This window comes from Trachurus japonicus, chromosome 15 (assembly GCF_045865225.1).
Source record: "Trachurus japonicus isolate A0001 chromosome 15, Traja_1.0".
Lineage (NCBI taxonomy): Eukaryota > Metazoa > Chordata > Actinopteri > Carangiformes > Carangidae > Trachurus > Trachurus japonicus.
This window is the reverse complement of record NC_140921.1, coordinates 22,189,073-22,203,855: the sequence shown is the minus strand read 5'-3', so window position 1 is coordinate 22,203,855 and position 14,783 is coordinate 22,189,073. Positions and strand designations below refer to the sequence as shown.

Sequence of the window (14,783 nt, the reverse complement as noted above, 5' to 3'; positions counted from 1 at the left end):
TCATTTTGTTGACCATGTTTGTGATGTGATGAACTTTTTCGCTAACCATATCCATCCTTATTTTTAAGACACCAGGTTGATGAGCTCTTCACTAACTATGTCTATCTGCTGTTTGTTGCTGAACAGCTCATGTGTTGTGGGGGTTTATAGGACTTTTCATCTTATTAGAGAAAATATATTCATATTTGGGGAAATAGCATTCATTTTCTTACCAAGAAGTATCTAAGAATGTGTATGTGCTTCATTCATGTCTGTCCACTGGATATGAATGTAGAAGTTTGCAGATTAGCCTATTGGGAGAAATGGCTTAACACCATTTCTGTCTGAATCACATTATCAATCAGTTAACACATTTTCGCCTATTAGATTACATTTATTAGATTGGACACTAAGGGGAAATGCAGCAAATCAGGTACATTAGGCATGTGCACTGTCCACTCAGCTACCATGTTGCTAGTTATTTTTATACCCATGCTTTTGTCCGGATTAAACAATTGGGACACAACATGTAAATTATTACTGAATGTCAATAATGTGTATAATTATAGTTAAATCTTAGTCAGAACCTGCCTTCAAGTTTCCCCATTTCCAGTTTTAATGCTAAAATAAGCTAACTGTCTCCTGGCATTTGCTTCATATTTAACATAGGTACAGATATGATCAGTTTTTCTCTTATAACTCTTGGCAAGAAAGTAAATGCACATATTTCCCATAATGCCATGCTGTTCTTTTAACCAAACAGTATAAAAATAAACACCATTGACTCACTCAGTCACACATCCTCATTGAATTACCAGCTATGGAAATCCGTTCATCAAGTCTATTTATAACTCACCGCCCAGAAGGTTGTGAAGGGGGCATTTTAGCGGGCCACACCAAGGTCCCCATCTCATCTCCTCTTATCTAATTACACTCCTGTACTTCTCATACACATAATTCCACCAAAGTATGTCATTTCACAGCGACTGCTCTCATGATAGAGGCTTAGACTGAAATAAGATAAGGTATGCAAGCTCTGTAGCTTAAAATATGATCCTCTTTATTGAATCCATACACAGTAATGTCAGTTTGTGTATAATGGTTTGTGGATAAGGAACATTTTCCATTTTACACAATTGCAGTTGGGTACCAACCAAAACAACACATATGAATCCAAACTCAGGTCCGTGACACCACTGGCCTCTAAACGCTCGACACACTTCTACAGTCGTCACCTATACTAAGTGGCATATTTGACAAACAAATGTGACTCTTTTTCTAAGAGAAACATAATCGTTAACTACATCATCATGTATGAGTGTTACCACAACTGATGTTGGATGAGGATGTCACATCAACTGTCAGGAAACAGATTTTGCTGAGATCTCGGGTTGACAGTGGAATATTTACAATTGCTTGGTAACAAATCTGTAAGTGTCAGTAGATGTAGAAACATCTGAGGAGGTCAGACAGGGTTATTTTGGCTTGGAATTGCATGTTATGTCCTAAGGCATACTGAGTGTTGGGTGAAAAGTCCAGTCCTTGAGGTTCACAGTGGCCTCACTTGAATGACATTGACCCCTGAGGAACTCCCGGTCTTGGAGGTCACGTCGAATTGGTGGAGGTCGTCGCTGGTGATGATGAAGACGATGGAGGAGGAGCTGAAGGTCACCCTTTTTTTAGGTCTGTCCCTGCTGCCGCACGCGTTGGACATGACGATAGGCCGGATGGGGCGGCGTTGGACCGGAGCCAGGGGGCGCTCTTTGAGGCTACGCTGCAGCCAGGAGAGCCGCGAACACAGCAGCTGCAGCAAACAGCGCCGGAACTGTGAGAGGAGGAGGAGGAGGAGGAGGAGGAGGAGACGCAGAGGGAAAAGAAAAAACGGGTAGTATTTAACAGAGGGATGAAATAGCACCCTGTCCTCACTCATTTGTCTGTCAAACAGGATACACACGAGATATCAGCCTCTACGGATGCCAGTAAACTAGGACTGGTGTAAGTGACAATTTCACTCCTACACACATAATAGGTTCATTCTATGATGCTGATTATATGAAATATTTTACCTCTAAATAAATACTATCTAGAACATTTTATGTCAAAGATGCTTCAACAAATGTGTCACTAAAATAATAGTTGCTGCACCAAATCCTCTGTTTTTTTCCCCCCGACTAACCGAGGCTGGCAAACCATCAGGCCTATTTGAGATACCATTGATTTGCTCCAATTGCCCACATTTAATTCAAAGTTCAGCTGTGGTCACTGGAGGGGGGCAGAAAATCGACCTAACCCACAGGAGGCAGCCAATCAGAACGCTCCAGTGAAACATGGATCACTGACTTCACTCTCATCAGCACCACACTAAAGAGGCAGGTACAGATGTATAGGTCCTAAAGTTGACCAAGAATTGATAGTTTCCTCTTTCAAACATATACAATTACACCAAACTACAAACCTTTCTGCTCATGAAGACGTAGATGAGGGGATTGTAGGCTGTGCTGGACTTGGCAAAGAAGGAGGGGATGATTGCCAGAGTGGGAGAGACCATGCTTTTCCTGCCAAAGGCTTCCAGCATGGACACAACAGCGTAGGGCGTCCAACACACCAGGAAGCAGGAGATCATGAGGAGAAACATAACAGCCACCTTCTTCTCATACCGCAAGATCTTGATGATCTGAACCGTCTGGAGGTCCTGGATGGATCGAAGCTACAACAAAGAGGAGAGAGAGAGAAAGAGCTGTCAGGAGGAGAGAAAATTGGGAATAAAAACCTTAATCCCATGCCAAAATCTGCTTGTCTGAATGTTTGTATTGTGCAAGGTTTTTATGTCGTCCCAAAATAATTATAAAGCATTTGTGAGGATTACAGCAGCATCATGCCAATTTGTAATTAGTTTTTAGTGCCCTGAAAATGTTGCAATTCTGCATCTTTTAAAAAGGAAAATGAGTGTGAAAGAATCCAAACAAATCAAAGGAAAGAGAAATGTAAAATCTTTGAACCTGAATTTGAACCTCTCCGCTCATCGTGTACCATTTATTACAAATCAGAACTGTGGCTCTTGTTGAACAGCAGCGTAGCAATGATTGGATAATGCTAACGCTAACACGTAACACAAGTAAAGAGGAGCAATAATGTGAGTGCACTGAGAAATGGTGCCTTCATGCCAATTAAAAAAAAGTCTGACAGTGAAAAGATTTTCTTTCAAAAGTTACATATAGTTTTCATTTCAATCATTAATAAGCAGCTTTACCATTGACAATGTGTCTATTAAAGACCTATTAACAGCATGCAGCATTACTTCCATACATTTGGCAGCACAGCTGGCAGGCAACGATGCAATAACTCAAAAACAGTGTGGGTGCCTGACACTGTATATTACATTACAGCCTTAAGCTACAGAGATGAGATGATAAGGCATATTGTTATTTTCCAGACTCCCTCAGGACAAGGACAGTCTACAGCAGCTGATTGAATCATTGCAAGCTCCTATTTTTATTCATGGATTCACAAAGACTGTTTGTATTTATGTTCCACATTTCTTATGGAGACATAATCTATTTCCATGTTAATGTTCTTCTGTTCTCCAGTTTTTCAGATGTCTATGGTGAGATGTTCCCACTCTGAAAAAGCAGGCCAAGCTCAACTCTTGTCTTTTCTTTTTCTATCAAGCCAATACTCCGTAGGGTTCAGAGAACTTCTCTTTGAAGATTTTCATAGCATCTCCCAAAATGCTGTGACGTATGATGAGTCCTCTCAGGCCTCTGAAGTGCTCGGGGAGTTGGGAGAGGGGCTGAGAGTTTCTGTGGTGCTCCAGCTCGAGGCTGTGAGGAAGTAGCAGCTCACACTTCCTACGAGGAAGTAGAGACAGCAGCTGCAGCCGATTGTGATGCAGGCAGACATCTGGGTCATTTGATTATAATTTCACTGTGTCTCTCATTTACATGTTTGCTTACATTCTTTGCTGTGCAAACACTCGGTGACCAGCTGCCTGACAGATGAAGATGATACAGACACAGATTTCCTGGTTTTCTTTTTTTTCTGGTTACAAGGGCACTTCTCCAGTGTTTTCTCATTAAACACAAATGCTTAACTCTCCTCCTCACAGCCAGCCCGGCTGTCCTTTATTAGCAGGCTGTCTCCTGGGACTGATAACATCATTGGCATTTAAAGGCTGCAGCTCAGCACAGCCACAACCAACAATGAGCTTTCAAACCATTTTCACTGTATAGAACAAGCGCCGAAGGCACAGACATATGTTATGATAATAAAGTATTCAATGAAAGAGGAGTGAAAGGCAGCACTTGGCCGGTGAAGGTCAATGACTTACTTTTCATTAGGACAAATTAAAATGAAAAGTCTGAAAAGTCCCTACTAAAAGTAATAACTATTCATTTCATACTTCATTTCACATCTGATATTAGAAAAGATTTAAATTAAGAAAAAGAATGTGTGGCCATTGCTACGTTATTCACAGATATAATCTGAAATAGCTGAAATACTAAATTACATTTTGGTAGAAGCGGTGGTGGAAGCAGTGGAATGTCACCTGAGTGAATTTGAAGTGAAAGCTGAAAGGAGTTGAACCGTCAGTCAACGTGAATGTGACTGATTGACGTGGAAGTGTGTTGAAGTGAAAGTCCAGAAACACACGATTGTCAGTTTGGGTGTGTAAAGTGAAAGACAGTGTCAGCTGAGCTGAAGTGTGAGCACTGAAAGAGGAGGACTGAACTTTGTGATGAGCCAAGATCTGACACGGTTTGCTCTCTCTCTCTTCTGATTGGTTCACTGAGAAAAACTTGAGAAAGAAAATGTAAAACTACACTGTCTGGGATCATTGAGTGCTTAAAATCACAAACACAACTTCTGATAGTTATAAAGACTTAAACTATAAATGGGAACTTTAAAGTGCCAACCTGTAGCCGATTTGATTAATTTCTCTAGGTGGATATTATTCACATTTTGTTGATGTTTTATAAACCAAAGGATTAATTCTTTACTTTTAAAATAATCTGAAGATTAATCATCAAACAAAAATATTCATTCATTTCAGCCCTAATAATACAAATATATAACACTGTTGTGTATAACAGTGGTGTTTAATGTTTCCTTCCGAGCATCCTCAATCAGCACCCCATCTGTTCAGTAGCCTAACTCATTTATAATTCATTCCCTTTGCTAAAAACCAAACACAGCTAGTAGATCTGAATGTCTTACCATTTGCACTGTATAGAGGATGTTCCCATAGCAGTAGATCATGATGCCCACAGGCACAAAGAAACAGGCCAGGAGGAAGAAGAGGATGAAAGAGGCATCGTTGGGGTCCTTTGATGCCCAGTCCAGCGAGCAGCCCAGCTGGTGGATCTCCAGGGTGTAGCGGTTCCACCCCAGCAGAGGAGCCCCCGTCCAGGCCAGGGAGTACAGCCAGATGTGGCCGATGGCCCGCCACGCCCAGGGGAAGTCCACAACCTGGGCATGGACAACCCGGATGTAGCGCTCATAGGCCAGGGCGGCCAGAGTCATGATGGAAACAATGCCTGTCAGCAGAGGGAGAGACAGACAGTCAACGCTGAGTAAGGCAAGAGCGCTCACTGCAGGATCTGGGTCAACGGCTACTCAGCGTCTTTTTAGACTGAACATGTTTCATCATGGTCTGTATAAACAGGATTCAGAACATCTTGGAAGTGAACCTCAGACTCGAACATTTTGTGGTGAATCACATTAAACTCACAGAAAGACTCCTGCCTCCCACGCGCACACCTTTAAGACCTGTATCTGCATCGTGCAGCCTGGCCTTTTCTACAAAAACGTATCACGGTTGTTGGGCTTGAAGGCTGCAGACGTCTCCTATTCGAATGCTCTCACGGTCATCTTGTGCATCACTTTGTTCTGTTTAAAAATAGATCCAACCTAAAGAGCATGTCTGCATCCCACAGTCATGAAACTACAATTGATTTTCTATCAATACACAATCACGCACACTCACATAACGCATAAATCAATCCAATTACATACCCCAGTGCCCTTTTTCAAATCTATCATTTATAATCCTCTGTGTTCACACTGGAACAGCGTCAACAAATAGACACACATCTTACAAACACACTTTACAGTGACTTACGGGGCTCGGGTTTGAGTAGCAGGGACATGCATTAACAGAACTGCCAGGGCTTATTACTGCAGCCCTGTGGTGTGTGTGTGTGTGTGTGCGCGGTCACACTGACACCAACCTCCGCTGGGTAACAAGATGATGGCATGATCAAGTACAGAGTACCAGAGGACACTGGCGGTGCTCTGAGATTTAAAATCCTCAGTTTTTACAGGGCATCCTGTGACGGCAAGGAGTCGTATATCACAGTGCTTTTACACAGCAGGTGCTGTGAGCCAAGAATTGTGATGTTGACACCAAATCATGCCATGGATAATTGTATGACCTTGGGTTATACTGCACACCTTGGATGAAAAATGTTATTAAAAATTACGGCTGAGAAAAGTCAACTTCTGTCAGGACCACTATGTCAAAATAATATTTATTTACTTGCACAGTTTAATTTGGCGGTATGGTACTGTTCTGGGACCCCCTGCTCTTCCACGCGCTTGCGTGGAAAGCCTGAGGCAGGAAGAGCACCTTCCTGCCCTTCACGAGCCATCATGAACGGCATAAGCAGGGAGCGCAGCAGCAAAGAAAACCCAGACAGAGCAGAGCAACCAACAAGATATAATGACAGGAGGAGCTGGGGCGGAGGTGGGTTGCAAAAAAGCCGGCAGAGGAAGCAGCAGCAGCAAGGGAGGTGACGTCGGGCTACAGCAGTTTAAACAGCGCGCCCTGAATGCAGTTCCCCAATAGGGGAGTCAGCTGAGCCATCAGCTGACCTGCACAGGTGAAGACAGTTACGCTGTGCTGATTAGAGCTTGACGTCATGGCCTGCCAGAACTAACGCTATACGCTTAATTTCTGTCAGGACCACTATGTCAAAATAATATTTATTTACTTGCACAGTTTAATTTGGCGGTATGGTACTGTTCTGGGACCCCCTGCTCTTCCACGCGCTTGCGTGGAAAGCCTGAGGCAGGAAGAGCACCTTCCTGCCCTTCACGAGCCATCATGAACGGCATAAGCAGGGAGCGCAGCAGCAAAGAAAACCCCCAAAACAACCACACCGGCAAATCCTGGAACCTCTGCTAAGAGATGCCAGGAGGCTATCTAGAATGGAATTAATTTTTGCCTATAAAATTTAATAGGGAATAAGCCACACGCTACCTCTTAACAATAATAATTTTTACAATAATAATACCCATTATTAATAATAATAACAATAATAATATTAAATCAATTATTTACAATGAAAGGCTCATAGCTTTTTGTGCATCTAGAATGCTCTATTGACAGGCGCAGTAAGGCAAGGCAATTTTATTTGTATAGCCCGTTTTTACAAACAGTTTGTCTCAAAGGCTTTACATGGCATCGTAACAACATCCTCTGTCCTTAGACCCTCACATCGACTGAGGAAAAACTCCATGGAAAACCCTTTTAACAGGGAAAAATCGGAGAAACCTCAGGGTGAGCAACAGAGGAGGGATCCCTCACCCAGGACGGACAGACGTGCAATAGATGTTGTTACAGACAAGAAAACAGGGAGCAAAGAAAACCCCCCAAAACGACCACGCCGGCAAATCCCTGACCCTCTAGCAACAAGAGATGTCAGGAGGCTATTTAAGTTGGAAACCAATGTAGCCCATTTAAAAGGAAATAGACGAACCCCCCAAAACCCGCAAAAGGAGCTGCGTCAGTGAATAATTCAATGCCAAATATGATTCTGTATTATCGCTATGGAGGTTGAAACCCAGCGCAAATTAAGAATAAAGCAAACCGTTCCTTGTGTGACGCTCCGACCGCTTGGCAGCATCGCTGGCAAACAGAAACTCCACAGCCCCGGAATCAGCCGTCGCCGGTCAATGGAACAGCTGTGTGTGACGCCGCCCCCACCTGCCAGGTGAGAGCCCCGACGGAGAGAAGGAGCCCCCCTCCCCCGTCGTCGCAGACGGCGTCCTCCGTTCCAGAGCTTCGCTGAAGCCCCATGACACGACACCGCGCCAGCCGCCGCGGGTCCGCATCGTGGACGGGGGCGACGACATCGGGAGCAGCAGGGCGAGCACGAACACAACCAGCGATCCTTCCCTCATGCGGGAGCCCGTCTTGCAAAAAAGCCGGCAGAGGAAGCAGCAGCAGCAAGGGAGGTGACGTCGGGCTACAGCAGTTTAAACAGCGCGCCCTGAATGCAGTTCCCCAATAGGGGAGTCAGCTGAGCCATCAGCTGACCTGCACAGGTGAAGACAGTTACGCTGTGCTGATTAGAGCTTGACGTCATGGCCTGCCAGAACTAACGCTATACGCTTAATTTTACATGCTTTTGGTTTGAAATTCTCATGAGTGTGACATCATATTTTTAATGCCACATTAACAAAGTCACTGCTGCAGTGTTGCCACATGACAGAGGCAGGTACAGTAAACGTGTTCTTTAGATCATGTGCTGAGAAGCCAATGTCAATGAAAGGACAGAAAGATGATAGAGAAAAGGGGAGGGCAGCCATCCCCTGCATCATCTCTGTTTAGTTTGCTGATAAAGCAGCATGAAGCTTTCAGGTTTTGCACTAATGAGCTAATTATCACCCATCTAGCCTCCTGAGCTGTAATTCCTACAGGGGTGGGACCCGGAGACCGACCCCACTGTTAATTCACACCTCACTGCTGAGCTGGTAATAAATGCACAGTTTGTGTTTCAGCTGTAAGCACAATAGAGGTGACAGAAACATTCCTCCGCATGAAGCCATGACCTGCAGAATATGCCCACTGTACATTTATAAATAAAAGCAATATACTGTGCTGTCTGATGAGAGGAGGAAAAACATAGAAATGAAAGCCCTTCAAGGTCGTTATGTATCACTGCAGCTCATCATGGGAGGAGACAAAGGGTCAGTAAACAGTTTCTAACCCACTCTGAATTTTAACCATCTTCACATGCTCACAGAAAGTGAAAAGAAGAGCTAACAGAAAATGTCTCAACACATTTTACAACTGCATTTCTTTCACAATGTACATGCTTTTTACAGAAATAATTCCTAAGTGAAATATCCTTCTTTATTATGAGATAGAGTCTACTCTGCTATACATTATTATACTTAATATATTTGGCTCCATAGTTAATTATGGTGTCTGGGTAAAATGTTTGCCAAGTGTGTAATAATAACTTAATGAATGAACTATTAGGGTAAAAAAAAACTTTGTGAACAGTATTGATAGAAGTGAAATAAACTATAGTGTGGGGAAAAAATATTTTCCTCGTTGTATTTCTCTCACCAAATAAGCTGTTGCTGAAGCCGTCCCAGATGCATGTTGCCTGGCTCCAGATCCATCTGCCTTTGACGCACGAAGCAAAGGTAAAGTTTATTCCGATGAGAGACACCAGCAAATCACTCAAACTTATATTAACCAGTAACAGATTGGTTGGTGTCCGAAGCCTCTTGAATTTACAGTAGAGTAACAGAACAACAACGTTATTACAGAAACCGAATACTCCAATCGTCCCGATGGTAAAAGCGAGAAGTTTGTAGGTGCCAACTGCGAAAATATAATGTTCAGTACTTCTCTCCACTCTGGTTTCGTTAAAAGGATTCATTGCGCGGATAAAAACTTGGTTTGCAGCATTGTGCAGCGCGCGGTGTTACCAGCGCGCGTCCCGGACACTGGAGACTGTCGGCGCCACGCCGCTCTTCCACGCGCTCCCCGCGCCGCTAATTTGAACCACCCAGAGACTGATGTTTGCTGAAAGTGGGTCAATGTACCAATGTCAAGACAGACAGGTTGTAAACGTCACGTTTCCGGCTAAACATTCAAAATAAAACGTATTTTGACCTACATCTTTGATGATGGACCTAAATCTTATTGTAGGATATGAAAAGCAGTGTTTGAATAGTGGCGCACACAGGAGGGGCAGAGGGGAATAGAGTTTCACAAGTGCTCTTTAATATAAAACATGAATATATCTACAAGCAATTCTTAGGTATTCATGTTGTGTTGCTGATCATGAAGCTTTCAGACTTTTATTTTGAAATCAAAGTCTCTGAATAATCTCCTGTCTCAGTCTGACTAAGACTTTTGCAAATGATTCATTCTTCAATTCAACAATCAAGAAAGTGATGCGTTTTTATTCATACCTCTCCTGCTTTAACCAACTCACTGCTCACAGGAATATATATTTAATCTATTTTAAAATATGTTTTTAAATGTTAAGATGCTTTTCTTTATATACCGTAAACAGACTTGTTGATCTCATGTTTCATTCATCATTTTCAGATTTAGACACAACATTTCAGTTACAATACAGGGAACAAGATCTATAGGAGCAAGCTGTCAGTCTGCTGACAGTGGAAGAAACATGTAGTCTTTTTGTCACAGCTCAGCTCCACTGTGGAGCTTAAACCTAATTATTTTGTGATATGTGGAAGACTATCCCCAGCTGTGGACTGTACTAATTGCCATTATTACTGAGACAGGTCAGGGACAGAGGGACCTGAGAGTGACTGAAGCAAGAAGTGCATTTAAAGAACCAAAGGTAGACTTTAATCACAGGGAGCCTCTGTGTGAAGATCTGCAGCGATCCAGTGCAGTCACTCCCATACTAATCAGTTTCACATGCACCAGGCACCAAATGATGCCAACACAGCAACACTGTGGACTTAGATGTGTGTCTATATACCTCCTCTGACATTTTGAAGTACCCTCCTTCACCAGTCATTCTGGTTTTGTCCACAGAGAAATGTCACCCTGTTGAAATGTTGGATTCCTGCAGCGACGCTGTTTGTTTGTTTGTGACCTCATTTGCCTGAGCCTACAGGTTGATTCAAAATAGCAGATTTCCTAGGAATAATGAAGAGGATGAGAGTGAGCGATGAGGATGCGCATGACACACAGTTAATTAGATGCTGCAGTTCACCCACTCGTTCACCAGTGCTGCTCATTCATAGTTTGGAGGTGTTTCATTCAGGTTAAACTTCACACTCCTCAGGTGCCAGACGTTCAGACAATGTATGACATATATGTCTCCCTGACGTGTGTAACCAATAAGGAAATATTTTTACTCTCTTTCGATATATGAAGATATTAGCTATGTTTAACATACATGAAATACCTATAGTGAAATTTGTATTTAGAATATCTGTGATTAATTTTCACATGGTCTAACATGTAGCAAGAATTATAATTATATAGAAAGGTTTATTACCTATATAAAAATTGCCTCTGTTTTCTTCCTATGGATTTCTCCTTCTTTCAAACACATAGAGCATAGAAAATCGTTCCAATTTGTATTTGTTATCATATATAACTTAAATGTAGAAACTTGTTTGTATACTATAGATACATTTGCTGGCACTAATGAAATTTGTTCAAATTGGATGTTATGTAAGCGAACAATAAGCTCCAACGTCAGTGGTTCATTTTCCTGAAATACACATCACGTTGCTTTCTTATGCTAAAATCGACCTCTCTGAAGAACATCAGTGCATTAACGCTGTTGAAGTGGAACACCGTTACATCACCAGTGATCCGTAGAGGTATTGTTCATACCGAGATAAATAGTTAAATCCAATTCATAAATAGGTCAGTGTCATTAAGATATCCCCTACAATATGTGCGGTAAATGTCAGATATTGAACAGGTTTAACTGACAAAAAGCCATTCAAATCCAGGCCTATAATATGCTCTGTGGTGGCGTCATTCTTTCATGTTTCTTTAAACAGTTTCTATACCCTTTGCATTATCTCTAAGAGAATAGGAGGAAGATGCTTTTCACTTTCCTGAAGCAAGGTCAAGAGCTTTCTCTCTGTGTGTTTTTCCATCTTCTTCCATTTACTTGTTGTTCTCTCATTTTAAGAAGAGGCAATGAACACAATGGTTCTACTGAGTGGTGTTTCTGGGGCTAATCTCTGAGGATACAAGCCTTCACTCTTTAGCAAAAGATACTTGCATATACCACAAGCATCCACCGCTGTGCCCCCCTGAGATGCAATTATGATAGCATTACACTCACTCTACTGTGAACTGGCTCCGATTGGCTTTTTACTGTCACAAACATCGGCGCTCCAGACGTGACAAAGCTCTGTACAAGTCCCAGCACCACCACACACACATATCCACGCATAATTCAATATCATTATGGCTTTTCTGATACTCCCCTGTCGTGCTGCAGTGGTTCACTGAGTAAATAGCACCTCTGTCTCTTGTGAACAGTGTTGTGCTGTGCAGCTCAGGATAAGAGGTGATATTCAGGCTCAGTCAGCTCACCTAATCATTTGAACCACTTTCAGGCATGACCAAACAGCTGCAGGCTAAAATAAAGGTGTTAATTTGATGACTTTCATATTACATTCTTGCTGGGGAGGCATTTGTAGTTGTAAAGGTTGATCCTTTAGTGGAAATTAAAAGCATAGTCCTTATCTCAAATGGAAAAATGCAAAGACCTGCGCCAGAGAGAGACAGAACAAGGGAGTGAATCATTTCCATGCAGTCAAGGATCAGTGAAGCTTTTGAAAGACAGACCAGGAGAGTGGGGTTGAAAGAAATAGTTCAACATGACAGAAATAACGTTTTCCCTCTCTTGACAGGAGTTAAAAGAGAAAAGCAGTGCTATGCTGTCTGCAAGATGATTATGAAGTTTGAAATAGAAGACAGTTAGCTTAGCTTAGCATAAATACTGGAGTAAAATGGGTAAAACAAACCAACAGAGATTGAGATCAAGAGAGACATTAAGGTCTCAGTCGACTGGCATCTGTTAGAGCACAAGCGGATAAATATATATACAGAAACAAGCTTGCAGGTTAACCTTGCTCCAAATAAAAGGCATAAGGGGGCGTAGCTCAGTGCCGATGTAATTAATGGATGAAAAATTAAAATGTGCTCATTGCATGTTATAAAAACCAAGCCTATTTTCTAGGCCTTTTCTCGAAAATTGCATATCCATAATAAAATGAGTATATCTCTGCAACCACAAGGTCTAGTATTTGAATACTTTTGGTGCCATAGTAAAGGGAAAAATTTGAGAAATTGCTGAGATGTGTACATTTCAGTTTATGTGTTACTGGTGAAGAGTAAATGAAGATTACACACAGCAAAAATTAAATGAATGTAATGTTCGCCCCGCAATAGAATGATGCTGCTAAAGCTCAAAACCTCTATCAAATGATTGTACAATGTATGAACAGTATCTCTGCAGTGGTTGATTCTGATAAAGTGAAGCAGTACAAAATGTCCAAAATGTCCATTTTTGGCACAGCTTGGAACCACCTGCCACTATAAACCATTGTTTAATCTTTATTTTCACACAATTCGCATAAACTAACTGAAAAAGAATGAACTGGAACTAAATTACAACTTTCTACGCCCTCTGCGTAAAGCTGCACTGAGAGCAGCCAGAGACATTCAGCTTATATTTGGGTGCAGTTACGCCTGGCTCTATCTCTGCAGCGGATTGGTTGATTCGAGTGATTGACAGCTCACCCACGTTGATGTGATTGGCAGTACTGGCAGCCAATCAGAATCAGCAGAATCCCGAAACGTGTGACGTGCAGGCTGTTGTGTGCGGCGCTCGTAAAGATTTCCACGCCTCCTAAAGCCCAACTGGAAATATTGTGGATTTACCTTGGGATTTACATAAAACAAACTTTTCACGGCAAAACAGCGAAGGTAAGAGGAAATTTACAACCATGTTTTGGCCAAGCAGTGTCTGTGTTTGCTCAACGTTGCTCGTTTTTGGCTTCTCTCCCTGCCGTGCTTCTGTGTAGCCGCATGTGCTATGTAGCCTATCGTTCCAACCTGCTCTTTCATATGAGCGGTAGCTGTTTAGCATAATGTACAGTAGCTAGTAGCTATATGAGCCAGAAATGTGGCGACTGGGTCCACACAGAGGTGCTTCATGAAGTTTGATGTTTAGTTGTTTATTTGAGTAGTGTTTGGGCTGTGTTTGGGTCATATAGACATGGTTTTTACACGTTGTAGGCCAGCAGTGCAGTGTAATTAGTGCAGCTGCCCCCAAGATTAGCTTGCTGGCAGTTGAGAGTTTGTCTTTTGAGTCTGTGCAGAAACAGGAAGAAGTACTGTATTCAAAGCTATAATACCTTAAAGGGATAGTTCACCCTAGAATGATATTTCGCTCATTAGCTACTCACCCTCATGTGGACTAAGGGCTGGAAGAAGTTTCAGAGTCCTTTTGCGCCGGCGTCAGTGCGGTTACTGCGAATCACGCGAGATTTGGACGGACGAGGAAGAGGAGCTTTGAGAAGCTTCCGCTACAAACAAGCTTAAAATATAGACTTATTTAATTTTTTTCGGGACAATTACGCAATTTGGGGCTTCAGCACAAGACGGACATTACATACGAGCAGCATGGAGGTATTTGGATGTTTTTTTGTGTGTGTTTTTTTACGAAGAGCTCCGGTGTCCCTTTACAACCGTTATATGGACATGCACTGCTACGCTGAGACCCCCGGTAACTCAGAGAAGGGACGGAGGACTCTGAAACTTCTTCCAGCCCTTAGTCCACATGAGGGTGAGTAGATAATGAGCGAAATATCATTCTAGGGTGAACTATCCCTTTAAGCAATACCAAACACCTAACTGGGGGCAGTGGTTAACTGTCACCTCACAGCAAGAGGGTTCTAGGGCCCTTCTGTGTGGAGTTTGCATGTTCTCCTTGTGCATGTGTGGATTCTCTCCAGGTGCTCCGGCTTCCTCCCACAGACCAAAGACATGC

General features: G+C 42.5%; 1 protein-coding gene across 1 annotated transcript; it reads right to left on the bottom strand.

Annotated features, from left to right (window-relative positions):
• Window positions 1-1,309: 1,309 nt before the first annotated feature.
• opn3 (opsin 3) lies at window positions 1,310-9,796 on the bottom strand. Its single transcript, XM_085800523.1, has 4 exons — window positions 9,335-9,796; window positions 5,194-5,513; window positions 2,435-2,686; window positions 1,310-1,804 (listed from the first exon to the last, which is right to left on the bottom strand). The coding sequence occupies exons 1-4, from the start codon at window positions 9,651-9,653 to the stop codon at window positions 1,529-1,531; spliced, it is 1,167 nt and encodes a 388-aa protein (XP_085656649.1). The 5' UTR covers window positions 9,654-9,796; the 3' UTR covers window positions 1,310-1,528.
• Window positions 9,797-14,783: the final 4,987 nt, after the last annotated feature.

Excerpts from the sequence above, each read along its gene's own strand:
- opn3 (XM_085800523.1), bottom strand. The coding sequence starts at position 9,653 with ATGAATCCTTTTAACGAAACCAGAGTGGAGAGAAGTACTGAACATTAT. Across the intron at positions 2,687-5,193 it reads TCCTCTATACAGTGCAAATG|CTTCGATCCATCCAGGACCT; the intron begins GTAAGACATTCA and ends TCTTTGTTGTAG. Across the intron at positions 1,805-2,434 it reads ACGTCTTCATGAGCAGAAAG|TTCCGGCGCTGTTTGCTGCA; the intron begins GTTTGTAGTTTG and ends CTCCTCTCACAG.